Source organism: Aethalodelphis obliquidens, unplaced genomic scaffold (genome assembly GCF_003676395.1).
Source record: "Aethalodelphis obliquidens isolate GAN/ISIS:26980383/991018 unplaced genomic scaffold, ASM367639v1 scaffold107, whole genome shotgun sequence".
In the NCBI taxonomy this organism is placed as follows: domain Eukaryota; kingdom Metazoa; phylum Chordata; class Mammalia; order Artiodactyla; family Delphinidae; genus Aethalodelphis; species Aethalodelphis obliquidens.
The window spans coordinates 1,305,510-1,321,897 of record NW_020838051.1 but is presented as its reverse complement, the minus strand read 5'-3'; the positions used below and the strand labels follow the sequence as shown (position 1 = coordinate 1,321,897).

The 16,388-nt window shown below is 39.7% G+C and overlaps 1 protein-coding gene across 5 annotated transcripts in view; it reads left to right on the top strand.

Moving 5' to 3' along the window:
* POLA1 (DNA polymerase alpha 1, catalytic subunit) overlaps positions 1 to 16,388 on the top strand; it is a 304,165-nt gene that overhangs the window by 193,847 nt on the left and 93,930 nt on the right. For 4 of the 5 annotated variants that reach the window (XM_027096723.1, XM_027096725.1, XM_027096724.1 and 1 more), the window contains one exon: positions 9,012 to 9,128. The exons of the other annotated variant lie outside the window; for it this stretch is intronic. In XM_027096723.1, the coding sequence (XP_026952524.1) occupies positions 9,012 to 9,128 (117 nt within the window). The remainder of the gene's footprint in view (positions 1 to 9,011; positions 9,129 to 16,388) is intronic. 5 annotated transcript variants of the gene reach the window in all.

Here is a 16,388-nt window from a genome sequence, read left to right as displayed (position 1 = left end):
AGTGCATCTGGTGCTTCTTGTTTTTCGCGATCTCGGCTGTATAACTTCTGTAAACCCTTTCTGTGTATTTTTCTTTTCTCGTTCCCAAACATTACATTTTACATGGGAAAGTCAATTTTGATAATTTCCAAAAAGCTAGGTGTTACAGCAGAATTTGTGCCTCTTAGAAAGAACTGCTCCTTTACTATAAAGTAGAACCTGCCTTTCATACCTAAGTAAAACAATTCTGATATAACTTTCCTAATCGTCACATTTATTACAGAAAGGATGATAATACTATTTTCCAGACCATGTTTACAAAGAATATGATTTTGATTTCTGTGTTAATTTCTGAGTACTGAGTTTCTGTTCTTAAATTGTTTTGTGAATTGGGCTCTCTGAGTATAAAGTGGCTTTCAGCACATGGGTGGTATTGTCAAACATCTTCCCCAGATAGCAAACACATGCATTTCAACAGCTTTTTGGACAGAACCACAGTTAATAATTTCTTTACAAGAAAAATGTATTTTTTTTATTATCATTATTTTCTCATCTTACGTTCTGGCATTTAAATTATGAAACTTCATCTCGCCATGTAGACTTACCTTGTATTGCCAAGAGGAAAGAAGTGGCTTTTCTGCAAAGCTAAATAGTTTTTACTTTATTGTCTGCTACGAAACAGCTGCTGATACCAGAAAAATGCCGTCTCATCATTGGGCCTGGGGTGTCCAAAAGAGGCAGGAAAAAAATGACTGTAGCTCCCTGTCTGCCCTGGCACTCTCCTCCTTTCTCTCCGTTTTCATTGCCGTGAAGAGCAGGAGAACAATATTCTGCAATTAAGGATTCCATTAAGTTGAAGAAAAGAGCAAATGGGGGATGTTTGTTCTCCAAGCTGAAAAAATTTGTCTGGGATGGGGGTGGATACTGGTAGTGGTATAGAGAGAGGTGGGTGGAGAGAAGAAGTCAGGGCTGTTTGTTGAATATACTGTTAAGGACTGTTACCATCCTAATTAATCAAGTTAGAAATTACAGCTGTAGTCCGTTTCCCCCCAATTCTTGTTATCAATTTTCTTCTCTTTTGAGACAAAGCAAATATAAATTTTGTGTTCATTTGTCATTCGTTCTTTGACTTCAGCATCTCTGAAAATAACAATGTAGCACAAAAGCCCAGTATTTACCTAGTTGTAATGTGGGTTGCCATGGTGTTTTGCAAATTATTGCAATTATGTTCACCATGCGAGTCGCCCTTGGTAACTGGCGAAAAAACTGATAATCCTGTTTTGAACAAAAGGTCAAATTGCTGAATAGAAAGTCTTGATTAACTAAAAGATGTACAAAGTGGAATTATTTCCTACCATTCAGAAATAGTTCTTGATCGGGTTTGGGGGAGGGGGTGAGTAAGTACATCTGATTACTGAAGTACAAAGCATTGAAAGGATGTTGTCTTGAGCCTTTCATGTAGTCTTAATGGTGGCTTTTTTGTCAAATTTACCCATTTGCGGCATTGAAAGAGGCAGCTGCATTTAAGCTGGAGAGACGGTGCTTTTTCAAGAGTTCAGTGCATGGAAAGTTCTCAGCAGTATCTGCAGTTTACTAGTAGCCCCTGGTCTATTAAAACTGATGTGCCGCATTTGAGCCCATTGCTCTCAGTACTTGTGAACCCCTCTGCCTGATGATCTAATAAAGTGCTCTTACTGGACAATCTCTGATCAGCTACTTAAAAAGGAGCTTGGGGGAGGGGCGGCAGGGAGAAGCCTTACAGGCAGTGAGACCTGGTGTATAGGCCAGAAGAGAGCCTCCAGGGGCTAAACCGAGAGGTCTGTCACGACGGTAATCTGTGCTGAGGTATTTGCCATGGGGTTGTGGGTTTTGTGCCCCAAATCCCTCTAAGCTGTGGTCACAGGTTTTTTTTTCTGGAAAGAAATCTTTATTTTATTCCAAGTTGAATAAGAAAAGATTAGACATGTCGTTTTGAAATTTGGAAATCCACTTTTGTGGATTTGCTTCTTTGGTGATGGCATTCATAAAATACACAATCCTACATTTACGTAAAAGCAAAAGTTTCCCAGGTTACAGCCAAAGGTCAGATGGATTTCAACTCTTCCGAATCTGGCAGAGCATTTGGGGGAGTATTTCGGAGGGGGGGGGTTCTCTTCTTTTTTTTTTTAATGGCCACCTGAAAAATCAATTCTCAAAACTTTTGAGAGTGTGTGAAAGTGGCATGAAAGCAAAGCAAACCTTAACAAGTTTGTGGGTTTACATTCTACATCACCTAGCAACCCCCTGGCTCAGCCAGATCTCTCGTCTACCCTTAGTTCTGTTTACAGACTATTCAGACGGTCCTTCGAAACCATGAAAGATATTCAGTTTCATTAGTACCATTCTCAAGGAGAAAATAATTAAAGTTAAATGAACAAACACTGCCTGGTGATGGTTTGAAGTCCATTCTGATTTTAAGATGCCCTTTGAGGCAACTGCATAGATAGTTCAGTTTGAACATTTGTTGTTCAGTACCCAAAGGTATATCATATTAAACCATGCCGATAAATAGCCTGGAAACAAACGAACAATAAAAATTACTTTTAGCTAGACTTGAGCAAAGCAAAGAAGCTCTGCTAGTAATAAGTTTCTAGGCATGCCCTCCTGATTGAATTTTTTATTTGATCCCTACCCTGGACATCTAAGCTGATCCATTCGTACACTGAATAAAGACAGGGGAAGAGGCCTGAGGAACAAAGCACCTCTCTTTAAAACTGATTTATTACCTACCCTTGGAGATCAAATCATATTCCATAGAAGGCTGTGTGCATTTTAGTGAGTAGCTTAATTTCATATATGATTGTAATACTAATAATGCATGCCCTGCCACTTTCTATTTGGAAACTGCTTATGTGCTTAAATCGACCTACTCTTGAAATTTCTGAGAGTAAAAAAAAATTTTTAAGAAAATGTTTTTTATGTGCCTTTTTTTCCCATAAGCCCATTCTCTGAAAAATCATTTTGGAAACAACCAAACACATGTTAAAGCTCAAAATATTTTTCAGACGTGTTAGTAATTCACTTATATTGAACACTCTTGGCAAAACTGTCTCTTTCCCCCACCCCCCATTTAATAACAGTTTTCTGATTAAAAAACAGTATACACTTGTAGAAATTTTACAAAATACAGAAACAGAAGCAACTACCTAGAGATAACCACAGATGGCTTTTTAGAGTATTTCCTTCCAGTCTTTTTTTCTGTGTACATATTGATGAAACTAAGCCTTGAGTTAACTTTTGAAGTTTATTTGTTAGTATGTGTACATACCTAAGGTGATGTTTTTTCAAGAGCGAGGAGTTGAGAGGCCGGAGCCGTGTTGGAAGTAATGAACAATTTTTCTTAGAGGCCTCATCACTAAAATATTAATGTGAGCATCAGAGTAGCCATTTTTCCATCTCATTCCATTTGATTCTTTCTTTTTTCCTTGTTGAAATGACTGTATGCCTTAACTGACACATCCATTTATAACCATTCATGTTGGAAAGTCGGACATTCATCATGGTTGGAATATTACATCCCCAAGTCACTTGTAGCTTCACATAGGGGAAAAAAAGAGTCTTTTATGAAAAGATTTGTAATACAATAGAGATTAATGGAATGTGGAGAGGAAAATGCTTTCAGTTCCTCGTGTAAAGTGAAAACAGGGCGGCTCAGAAATCTTGTATTCTTACTATTTGTATTTTGTTAGATCTCTGTCATCCACAGTACATGGCTGGGTTGCATGAGCTCTTTGTGCTTTGTTGACAATTGACAGACAAAGCAAAATTATTCCTGAAGCAAGGTACTGTGTACTTAGTTGTGACCTATTACAGCCTAAGAATGTAGCTTGCTTTTGAGTTGGATGAATAGGGAGAGTATTTTATAGAATAGGCTTGAATATACTAGGAGAGATTTTAGCTGCCCATACAGAAAGATACATGTCCTCCATTGAACTTTTTCCCCCAAAATGTAATTTTCCGTATAAAGTCATTTCAAGTATATTTTCCCTGGTTGCTTGTACGGAGACAGTTTTAACTGTTCTAGTATTGTCCTACAGTGGTAAAATAAAATTGCTGGTAATTGTTGGCTTTCTCTGCTCACAGTATAGCAGGAGAAGATGGCTTGCATGGGGCTCTTTAATGTACCTCAGGTACATCTTCTGATGCTCAGCTTCTGATTGCAAATTAAAATAACAAGCCTAGGGTATTGAATTTGATGCGAGGCAAAGCCGAACAACTTGCTAATTTATCCTGTAATATACAATTGCTGAGGTTGGAATTTTTCCACTTGTAGTGCTATTCTCTGTGTCTAAATGAGGACCACTGTTTGCATCTAACCTATCATAACAGTTTGGGAGTGCTCCATTATCTTTTCAGCAAACTGATGGCAGAGTCTGGTCCTTGCACAGATGATAAGATCAATAAGTTTCAAATAACTTGGATGAAATGACATGTGACTGTTCACTTAAAGAGATGTCTTACTTTAAAAATCAATTTTAATAATATTTAAAATTCTTACATTGACCGACGAGGCACTTTCCACTTGTTTTGTTTGATAATTTTGTTAAAAATATTTTTGTATTAACTTTGGTGAATAGCTAGTTTATGTGTGTATCTTTCCTGATTTGCTCTTTCGTCTCCTACCCTGGCACCTCTCTGAGACTTAATAATCACTCTTTGACATGCCAGCATGCTGCAGTGTAGAAGATTTAACTTTAAAAGCAAAATTATGTTCCTGTTAAAACTTCCCCTGGAGATCTTAGGAAAATTTTCTCCCAGTTTTGGGTGCAAATGTGGGTCAGAAAGCAATTTGTTTTTTGATATTTCTGGAAATCCCAAATCACAACATGTCATTCTTCAAAAGCAGCTGTGGGCCCATACTGTGCACTGTCTATAAGAAGACCCGTTTTACACTGGGGATAATTCTGTGACAGAAAAATGTGACTGCACGGGAACCCCAGAACATTTATAAATGGTTTTGGGTGAAAAGAGTGTCTGGTATTCTCTAAGTGCATATAGTTTGGGGAGAGGAGCAGTTAATGGCCATTCTAGAAAAATAGTAATGATACGATGAACTCTGTAACAGCACGCATGCTGGCAGACCTCGCCCTGTAACCCTGTCACCGCACTCCTGGAGAGCCATTACAGTTTAAGTCATACGTCACTGCAGTACTGTGTTGTGTTGTCTCTTGAAAATCTCTGTAAATCCCAAAATAAAGCACTTCTGCATAGTTGTACTATTTTGCAATCAAATTGAGAAGCAGCTCCACCTAATCTTACGGGTTATCCCTAAGTTCTCCATTTTGGGATAACACCAGGCAGAAACTGACCAGGCTCTTTCCTGGTTAGAATAGTGCATTTTGAATAATGCATTGTCAGCTGTAAGTACAGCACTGACATTCCCCAGTACCGGAGGCATATGGAGGATAATAACAGTATTTGACATTTACTGAACATTTGTGCGTGCTTTCTTATAACAACTCTAATAGGGTAAACAACTCTAATAGGGTAAATATTATTACCTCCTGTTTTATAGACGAGGAAACTGAGGCTTAGAGAGGGGTTTGGCAACTTTATACAAAATTACCTATTAATAAATGGGAGGGGAGAGACCACACTGAAGTGCATAACCTTTTCATAACCTCAGCTCGGTTTTCTTGATTGAGTGTGAATGCTTGTGCTTGATATTGGGTGGGACACTACCAGATCCAAAGTGGGTCATTCCCTGAGGGCCTGACCATCCAGTTAGGGAGAGTGCAAAGCAGAGTGTGCTCAGTGGCAGCTGGGCTAGAGGGAGAAGTTCCTGAGGGCTGGGAAAATTTTACGGGGGAGGAATAGAAGTTGATGCTCAAGGAATGGGCATTTTAGGCAGAGGTTATACAGCATGAGCAGAGACAAGGAGTTGGCAACAGGCAAAAAGTGGTGAGGACAGTGAGAAAACCACCACTGTGGGGCGAAGAGCTGGCGTAAGAGAATGATGAGAAAGGAGGAATGGGGCCATAGCATGTGTTCTTATCCTCTATGGAAGGTATACCATTGGGGGATGGGAGTGGAGAGGCCTTGGGAAGCTACACTCGCAACTCTGTGCATCGGATGTGGGAGAGCATGGAGTCAGGGAAACCAGGCATGAGCTATTACAGTAGTTCAGTTTTGAGGTCTGGGCTTGAGTGAGGTTGGTGATAATGGGACTATAAGGCCAGCGGACAGATTTGGTAACTGATTGGGAATGGGAGAAAGACCCATCATATATTTGATTCCAGAGTATGAAAACTACTGTGAAGTTGTTTTCTCCTGTGAATTTTAGACCCTTTCCTTGTTTTCCATAAATCTGCTCCTGTGCACTTTTATTTTATTGCTTCTATTTTATTCATTTGTTTTCTTCAAAAGATATTTTTGAATGCCTCCTATGCACCACATTTCCGGGTGTGGGTGATTTCTGTGTGTGCATCCTTCTAAAAATACAGATGTGCGCAAATGAACAGCAGTTTGTGTTTGAGGTGCGGCTACCAAGAACACCTCAGTTACAAGTGGAAATCGATCCCTTTTTAGCATGTGCAGACAGAAACCATTTTCGTTGAGGCCTCAGAAATATAATTTAGCAATCAGAACCAATCAGCATTTGACACAATTTCATACACAGTGATTTCAAGGAATTAGTGATGCTGAGACTAAAGCAACAGGTGATAGAGTTTTGCATGTTTTGGTAAAGGTTTGCATTGCTATTGGACAGGCCAGCAGTCACCTCTTTTGAACCCTCTACTTATAAACATGGTTAAAGTAGCCATCGGAAAACTTAATGACCGTATTACTCTTGGTTATGGCAATGTGGCGTTGCATAATAAAATGACATTTGGATGGCAGACATCCTTAGAGTGGTTCTGGGGTTTTTGATTAAAAGCCAAACATTTTTATAGGTTGGACTTCCAAAGAACTACACGTTATTAATTTTTTTTTCCTTCCACTGACTTGGCAATGTACCTTTGGGCGGCATGTTATTTCCCAAATTGGAAATGAAAATAAGTTTAATTTTGTCCTTGTGAGTGGTAATTCAAAGGGAATTTATACAACGTTAGTATTTTCTTTTGCTTTGTTTTTATCACCTATGAGAGGCAAAATGCACTGTGAGATCTTGTAACGTAAGATTTGCGCCATCATGGAATATTTTCAAAGGCCTGGCATATTTATTTTTAACAGCTCAAATGTTCCTTGAAAGGTATATTTAGCACAGTCAGTCAATATTTGCTGGGGGAACAAAGGGTTAACCAAATGTACTTGACAAAACTGAATGGAAGCAAAGCATATATTGAATATGATTAGGGCCTCTTTCCCCCATAGAAGAGTTTTATTTAAAATACGCCAAGACCAAAAGCTTAATTATCAAAATAAAACAAGAGGCATAAAGAGTTACAGGCTTCTAATATTTTTTTTCAGCCCCAGTTCCCTTCACACAGTTATCAGCATGTTTAATTTCCATGCATAATAGCACTAGTTATTGTTGTCATTTGTAAAGGGAGATTAACAGATAGTAAGTACAAACAAACCCAAATAAGTACTGAATAGAGAGGTGACAAAGAAGAAAAGACCTCTTTAATGTTAATTGTAACTGGTAGGAAGTCTAGACAAATTATATTATCTGTTTTCTATATGATTTGAAAGGACATTTAGTTAGTAACTCTGTCAGAGATGGAGTTGGGTGTTTGCTTTAGAAACAGGTGAGGTGACAATTTAGCACCTCCCTGGGCGGCAGCTCACCTGGTGAGTCATGAAGTTGTCGTAAATTGATGGAATCAAGTTTCAAAAACATCTGAAAAGAACTGTAGCTTTTGAACGTTATATTTTAAAAATTAAAAAATAATTTTAACTTCTGGGTTGTATGCTGGTACTTAATACTTTACTGTCTCAAAACATGGTAATTGACCTATCTGCTTGCTTTTTAAAATTTTTTGTTAAGAATTGAATGAATTACAGCTATGGTTGTGAATATTAACTGACAGACATTCGCAAGTGTGTAAAGCCTCAGGTAGCAAATAGTGTCACAAACCCAAATGAATGATTAAGGGGTGGTTCAGTCCTGCATTTTTCATACATGGTTTCCTTGAATGCTACTGTTTCCTTTATTAATATGCCTAAGTTGATACTTCAAGAAAAAACTAGTCTCATGTTCATTTTATAGGCTACATTTAAAATGTATTACCAGCTGCCGCTGTCAGCCCCACAATCCCTCTGTCTCCCCCATACCTAGAACAGGCTAAAGCAAAGTATCTTGTGTCTTTAATTCTGAGGGGCCATCGATTGTGAGCTGCACTCTTAACAGCTTTTTTGGAGGAAACATAAATACATGTCACTTGTAAAGGTGTCTGAGTTTCAGAAACATTAAAATGTGAATAAAACCATGTCCTCAAATCAAGAAAATGTGGTAATAGCCCTAGGAATTGGAACAAACAGTTGCCTGTGACTCAGAACCACTGGTTCTCTTTTCTAGTTCAGGGTATTTTGGTATGGTAGTAGCTATATGTCTCAGATAGGTAGAAGCTACATGAATCCCTCCCTTCTCTGTGTTGTTTTAGTTGGTACCATACAACTTGCTTCTTAAAGCCAGCCCATAGTGAATTGCTTTTAGGCTTTGTGTAAAGCTTTTAGACCTTGCTTTCCTATTTAGATTATAATTTCCTGTAAACCCATCAGTTTACATTCTGCATGTAATCATACGAGTTTTTATTTGGAGGTTTTGATGTATTCGGTGGGGTTGAGGATTTCTTTTAAGTAAAGAAAATAATGTCTCATGTGATTTGTTTTTTTTTTAACTTTATGAGTTTCCTGACTTTTGTGTTTGGGGCATAGATCAAATTAACACATCAGGAAAGAAGGGTAGAGAGCTATTTCAGAATCTCTAAGGAGGGTTTGAATGAAATGAGTCTACCTTGATCACAATGAGTCTATCTTGATCACGATATGGTTTTTATTTGTATTAGTTGATGGCGGTGATAGGACTGAAGCATCCTTTGTCTCTCCAGGGCTGGTTGATTTGTGAGGAGCCAACATGTCGAAATCGAACTCGGCACCTTCCCCTTCAGTTCTCCCGAAATGGACCTCTTTGCCAAGTCTGCATGAAAGCTACACTTCGACCAGAGGTGACGGTCGTATCATGCTCAAGAAGTGTGTGTGTGTCTGTGTGTGCGTGTGTGTGTCTGTGTGTGTCTGTGTGTGTTGGGGGGAGCTTGCTCCTCCCTTAGCTCTGGGAAGTCGATATTTGGTATATGCCCTGTGGTGACACCCTGCACACATGTATTTAAGAAAATATCCAGACTTCAAAAAGATACATGCTTTATTTTTCACATCATGAACAGTATATATTTATATCTAAAAGAGAAGCTGACTGGTTCCCATATGGGTTACTCATATCTTTGGTTGCCACTTCTTAATTACAGAGAATAGATAACTTTCCTTTGTAGAAACTGCTGTTACCTTTGGACTGGATCAGAACCCCTTTTGCAGGGGCCAGAAAACCTCCCAAACCTATCCCATAAAGGGCTTATTTGATTTGTATGGGATTCCATTGTTTCTAAGTAGCAGCACAGAGGAGTAGTTCTCAAGCGTTTTCTCGTCCTTAGTACGTACACCTGAGGGATAAGGCAGTCTCTCGTTGGTGACTCCCATCTGGGGAGCACATAGTCTGGAAGCACCTTACTGGTAATTAAGATGCCTTCCCTCTGTCGCCCCCTCTGAGCATCATGGACCCAAGCAGCATTTCCCAAACTGTGCGGAGAGGAATGTTTGAAGGTCTTCCAGGCAAAGAGGGTTTTGTGATCAAGTACTTCTAGCCAACTCTGGGCTGGCCAAGGTTAAACAGGACTTACTGTAGATTGTCCTGGAACCTGTAAAATGATAATGTGAAGTCTGCCTCACCAATACAGGACTGTAATATGCCTCACTTTCCAAATTTATCCGGTCCAAGGGTTTGTAAGGATCTGGGTGAGAAGAGAGTAAGAATAGGGAACTTGTTATTTACTTATTTTTTAACTCATAGGCCAGTTTTACAACCAGATTTTATCTTCAGATCTTTTCACTGAAAAGGGTTGATACACAGGCTAGTTTTAGAAAAATATTTTAAAGTTCTCATGGGTTTTTATTTTAATTGTAAGATAATATATCATTTCACAAAATTTAACAAGAAGTCAAGAACTACAAAGGGCTACCACCATTGTTGTGTATACCCTTGTTCTTTTGCATATCCATATGTATTTTTTATGTGGTTTCAGTCATAATGAAGATACACTTTTGTATCATGTTTGTCTTTTTCTGAGCATCTGTCTCTGTTGCTAGCTAATTTTCAGTACCAAAACTTTTAAACACAAATTTAACCATTCCTCTCATTGGACATTTTAGGCAATTTCACTATCCCTTTACTAGAAAATTGTGATGAATGCTTTCCTGCTTAAATTATTTATTATTTCAAATATTTCTTATCAACAGTACATATCTAAGTGCATAAATACAATGTGGACATGATTCATGTTGCCACATTACTTTCTTAATGGATTATCTCAACTTAAGTACCAGTTTTACCACTGCCTTTGCAGCATTTGGGCATTATCATTAATTTATTTTTAACTAATTTGATAGGTATAAAATGTTCCTTGCCTTATTTAGTATATCTTTGATAATTAGCAAAGTAGGATGTAGATTTTTTTAAAAATATGGAACACATAAGTGAGAATTAGCTGTTATAGCGAATTCTTTTTACGTCAGTCTCATCCTAAGATTTGCATCAGCAGGTGCGAAAAGAAAGCAAAAGTATGTATATGTAGTGTGACTCATCAATGTAGTTGTACGCTCCAGGGGAATCACCTTGCTTCATGAACCGATGCTGCCTTTGAGACTTTTTAAGCATCTAGCTCATCAGGTCAAGTTCAGTGAAAACTGAATTACTTCTTAGAAAGTCAGCCGGTCTTAGGATTCCATTCCTGGTGAGAGAAAGTGAAAGGAAAGTGTACAGCTAGTAGATCGGAAACTTTCCAGTAAATGCTGCTGATGTTACTGGTAGTGCTTTAATACATCAGGTTATCTTTTATTATTTATGACCCTTTTTTAAACGAGTGAACGAACACATGCATTTTGAAGTATTTTTTCCCTTCATTTTCTTGTCCTCAAGATGGGAGCATGTTAGGCAGGCATTTACCAAGGTTATCAACTACTCTTCCCGGGGAAAAGCTTTCCTAGCTTAGCTGCTCAGGCCATGTTGCTGCTCAGAACATGACCGTCTGGAATAACTGGACGTTCAGAGCATCCTGGTTGGTGATACTGCTCTTCGCCATTCCTCACAGGGACCTTGACGGTGGGACTCAGCCCACTCTTTTGCAGTCCATTTTCAGTTGCTGGTAATGAGTGGGGAATCTCTTAATTCTATTTATGATGTTCCTGGGCTTTCCTAGTAGGAGGAAAAAGCTGCATCTTTTTAGAGATAGTTCCAAGGTAGCGCCAAAATCAGTCGTGCGATGGACAGGATCATTGTAATTACCACAGGGTTTTCCAAAGGGTCTATTTTGCAGGATTATGCTTAACTGGGTCTTAAGTTCTGGGTTGCTGTGTCTCAGTCATACGTTACTTTCATTTAATAATAGTTTATTAAACCCCTACTATATCCTAGGCACTTTGCTAGGGACTAGGGACATAGCAACGAACAGGACATTTCCTTATTTGTAAAAGTAGTTTCGCATTACATGGATTATATAAAATTGATGTCTGTGGGCAAAAATAGGCATTTGTGAATATCCATATGGACAAAATCACCAGACTTTCCTAATGTTTGACTAGTGGGGACTTTAAATATGTTGTCAAGGTTGATGGTAAAGTACTTGCCTCTTACTATTGCCAGTCTCATCCTCACATGATAAATCTCTCATTTAGCCCTGAGTTGCAATTGGCTTGAGTACTTTACAGAATTGACTTGGGGTATGAGAGCTGGCTCTTTTTCTGGCTCCTCTTGCCAGTGTTACAAGAAAGAAAGCTGGGACGGTTTTGTTCTCAGGGTTTTAGACATGTCTCTCTTCTCAGATACCTTAAAAAAAATCAGTTAAGTTTTTTCAGGTTCACGGCAATTTAACAGTATACAAATTGCTGATTATTAGGAATATACTCTCTGGCATCCTCTGCACATAGGAAGTGCAGATGAATACAGGAATGAAAACTCCAGTATATGTGTAAGTTCCTAAGTGAATAGAACCCTTTTTCACACTGATGATAGAGACAAGACTTATCCAAGTTAGAGAATAATTATCTTAATATATATTTATTTTAAGGATGTGGTTTTTTACTTAAGGTGGCCAAGTCTGTATGGCTAGTGAGCTGAACCCCCAGGGGATCCTGTATTATGTAATTCACCAAAAATAAAGCGTTAGTTTGTTTGTTTTGGTTTTTCCTTAATAGAACTAAGATTTCAAACCAAGTTAAACTTTTCCTCACTAACATTGCCATACTTGAATCCATACTTGATAAGAAAACATTTACTTGTGACGCTGTCGGGGGCAGGAGCCCTGTGGCGGAGTTTAGTTTGTTCGACAAAATTACTTGAAGACCCCTCATGAGGAAGGCACTGAAATGACTTCTAGTCCTACTGTGGGACACCCCTAGTGTTTCTCACATTATCCTCAGTTGTAAAATTGTTAAAATCTTTTGTAACGGAACATCAGTACCATATAGGACTCTGGCCTTCAAGGGAGACGGGAAATACTGAACTTGTGATCATTGTGTGTTGCAATTTCAAAATGGCTGTGGCTGACGGATTATTGATTTAAAAAGTAGGTTAGAGACAGTGCAAATGTTGCCAGGCTACGTGGGACAGTGTCTTGTTTCTGCATAAGTTGAAAACATGAAGATAGTTGTGGTCTCTTAAGGCAGTAATCATAAGCTGTACAGGAAGAGAACCTTGGGACTGTGATGGAAAGTCTTAAACATCTGTATCTAGTCATGGGTTACCCTCCAGTAGATGACGGGTTTTTACCACGAAGGGCCTTTTGGAGTTCTCTGCTCTGATTTTCCTGTGCTTGTTTTCTGATGCAGAGTTTGCTAGATTCTACATGCAGGTTTGCTTAGCCTGAGCAGATGCTAGCCTTCCTTTTCAATATACTTTTTTTCATTTTTTTAAAAAGTATCGAGGTGAAATTCACGTGACAAAATTAACCATCTTAAAGTGAAGAATGCAGTGGCACTTAGTATTGCTGCATTCACAGTGTTGTGTGATCGCTACCTCTATCTAGTTCCAAAACGTTTTCATTTTCCCGAAAGAAAACCCTGTACCTATTAAGCAGTCACGGCCCATTCCTCTCCTTCTTTCAGCCCCTGGAAACCACTAATCTGCTTTCTGTCTCTATGGATTTACCTAGGTTGGATATTTTATATAAATGGAACCATACAGCGTGTGACATTGTGTGTCTGGCTTTGTTTCTGAGGTTCATCCATGTTGTAACCTGTGGCAGTGCTTCATTCCTTTTTATGGCCAAACAATAGTCCATTGGATAGATATACCACAATATATTCATCCATTTATCCGTTGATGGACACTTGGGTTGCTTCATTCAACATACTTTTAAAGTTTATTTTATTTTCATTAGCTAGATAGGTCTTACATTTGGCCTAAATTTGTGTCCTGTGCCTCCCTTGTTGGTCCTAGTTCAGTTGAATGGTATTACACAAAGCTAGACTGATCCTTCCTCTGTTCTTGCCTTCAGTAAGCACCTACTCTCTGCCTGTTTTTTGAGAACCTTTTAGATATTTGAAGGTAGCTGTCTTCCTAAGCTTTCCCCTGCTAGGCCAAGTATTCCTAGATCTTCAATCATTTCTTTAGTGCTTTGCTTTCAGAAAGTTGCATGCAGCACTTGGTGAGCTCTCACTAGCACTAGTATGGAGCAGAATAAACCTGCCACTGCCAACTTTTCTAGGTAGTACATTTCTTTGAAGTCTTTTTAGGGTTGCATTAACTTTCTTGGTATCCATATTCATAGCATTGATTCATTTTGAGTGTTTCATATGCTCAAACAGATAATAATTTCTCGACACATACAATTGCTAAGCCATGCCTTATCAGGTTTTCTGAGACCCAAGTGGTTTATTTTTACGTAATGTAAGACTCCATTAGTACTATATTAGTTTCTTGGGGCTGCTGTAATGAAGTACCTCAAACTGAGTGGCTTAAAACAACAGAAATTTCCTGTTTCATGGTTCTGGAAGCTAGCTAGAAGTCTGATATACAGGCACCGTAGGGGACTCTCCCTCTGAAACCTGTAGGGGAAAATCATTCCTTGCCTCTTCTAGCTTCTGGTAATCCCTGGCGTTCTTTTGCCTGTAAATACATCACTGCAGTCTCGGCTACCACAGTCACGTGGCCTCCTCCCAGTGTGTCTCTTTTCTTCTTATAAGGACACCAGTCATACTGGATTAGGGCCCACTGTAATCCAGTATGACCTCACCTTAACTTGATTTTCTCTGCCAAGACCTATTTCCAAATAAGGCCACATCCACAGGTGCTGGGGGTGAGGACCTCAGTATATCTTTTTAGGGACATAATTCAACTCATAACAGATAGGAAATGTACTGAGCTGAGGAAAATGGAGACCAAAAGTAACAGTGGCTTAAACAGAATAGACATTTAATTCACTACCTAAGAAACATGAATTTTTTTATCGTGTGACAGAAAGCCAGGTGTGGATTGCTATAGATATGGCTCAACAGTGTCATCAGCAGTGCCGGGCTTCCACCCTCAAGGTCACAGTGTGGTCCAAGGTGACTGCACAAGCTCCTTCAAGCCATCACAGGCTACAAGACAGAGCGAAGGTTGAAGGGTCAAAAGGATGCACTTCCCAGCCAAGTCAGTTCTTCAAGCAGCCTTCCCAGAACTCCCACCTGACACTCCGTACATTTCATGGACCAGAAATTAGTCACATGGAGATAGTAGCTTATTTTGTTACTAAAAAAAAAAAAAAGAGTAGACTGAGTATTGGGGGCCAACCAGCACTCTGCGGCAGAGACCTTCCAGTGAACCCTGTGAAGTCTCCCTTTGCTGTGCTCAGCCCATCACTGTCCCATTGTGGATATTTTGGATACTGGTTCTGCCGTGCACCCAGCTTTTTGGCTTCTACAGATCTGATGCTGTGATTAGCCTTCCCTCTTTTATCTTCTCCAAAATATCGATTAAAATGTTGAAGTGCATTTCTGCCTATTCCAGTGGCTCGATGCCTTCTTCCAAGTGGATGCTGCGCCATTCTAATCAGCACCCTTTGTGGAGGATTGTTCTACCGGTTGCTAATTATCTTTGCTTCTAGCTTATCATTCTCTGCGAGGGGTTTCTCCCAAGGGAAGAACCACAATGTTGCTGATCAGATGCTGATGGTCTCATGGTTTCATAACTGTTTTGGCCCCTGGAATGTGAAATCATAGGGTCCATCTCCTTCGATAATGTGGTGTTCTAAGCAGCATGTTTAAGAATGTGCTTGTATGTACTCATTCTGCCCCCAGAAGCCAGTTGCTTAAGGAGAGGGCTCATATAATGTTTTTTAAATGTGGTTTTGGTAATTGGCCAGGGGAGAGTGTAAGACTCCATGTAATGACCCTAGCCAAAGAGTCCAGACTAAGTGAGGGAGTGATGAGACAGGGCTATAGTAATAAGTCATGGAATGTGATATGATTTGCTGATAAATATTAACTAATTAGAACTACAGAAATAATTATTAAAACATGGACCTAAAAGAAACAAGAGATGAACTAATATTGAAAATTATGTACAGAGTTTCTAATCACCCATAGTGGAAAAGTGGAAAATCACAAACCAGAAGACATAGACCCTGCCTTTCATAGGCCTCTCTTCTTGTGGAGAAGGTAAGGAAGTACAAACTGGCAATGCTCCAATGACCAGAGGAGAAAGAGGCGGCCACAGCTTTGTGATCGGCCCTCCCTACTCAGTGAGGTAGGAAAGAGGGGAGATGAGACTAGTCACTGGACTAGAGCAGTGGTTCTTAGCTGGGGCGATTTTGCCCCCCAGGGGATAGTTTGGTTGTCACACCTTGTTTGGGGGGGGGGGGTTGGTGATACTGGCAGCTAAGTGGGTAGAGGCCAGGGATGCTGCTAAGCCTCCTACAGTGCACAGGACAGCCTCCCAACAAAGGATGATCCAGCCCCAAGTATCAGTAATGCCGAGGCTGAGAACCCCTGGACCTAGAGCAAGCATGGTTGTAGCCCACATGCCCCGGGAGTGGAATTTGAAGGCCGATGGAAAAGGACACGTTTTGGAGAGGAGCAGACAGCATTTGTGGCAACAGCTGTGATGGGTTGGGAGCAGGGAATGAACGACATGTGGGTTTTCAGGGCCATTCAGCCTGTCGGGCAAGAAGGGTCGAGTG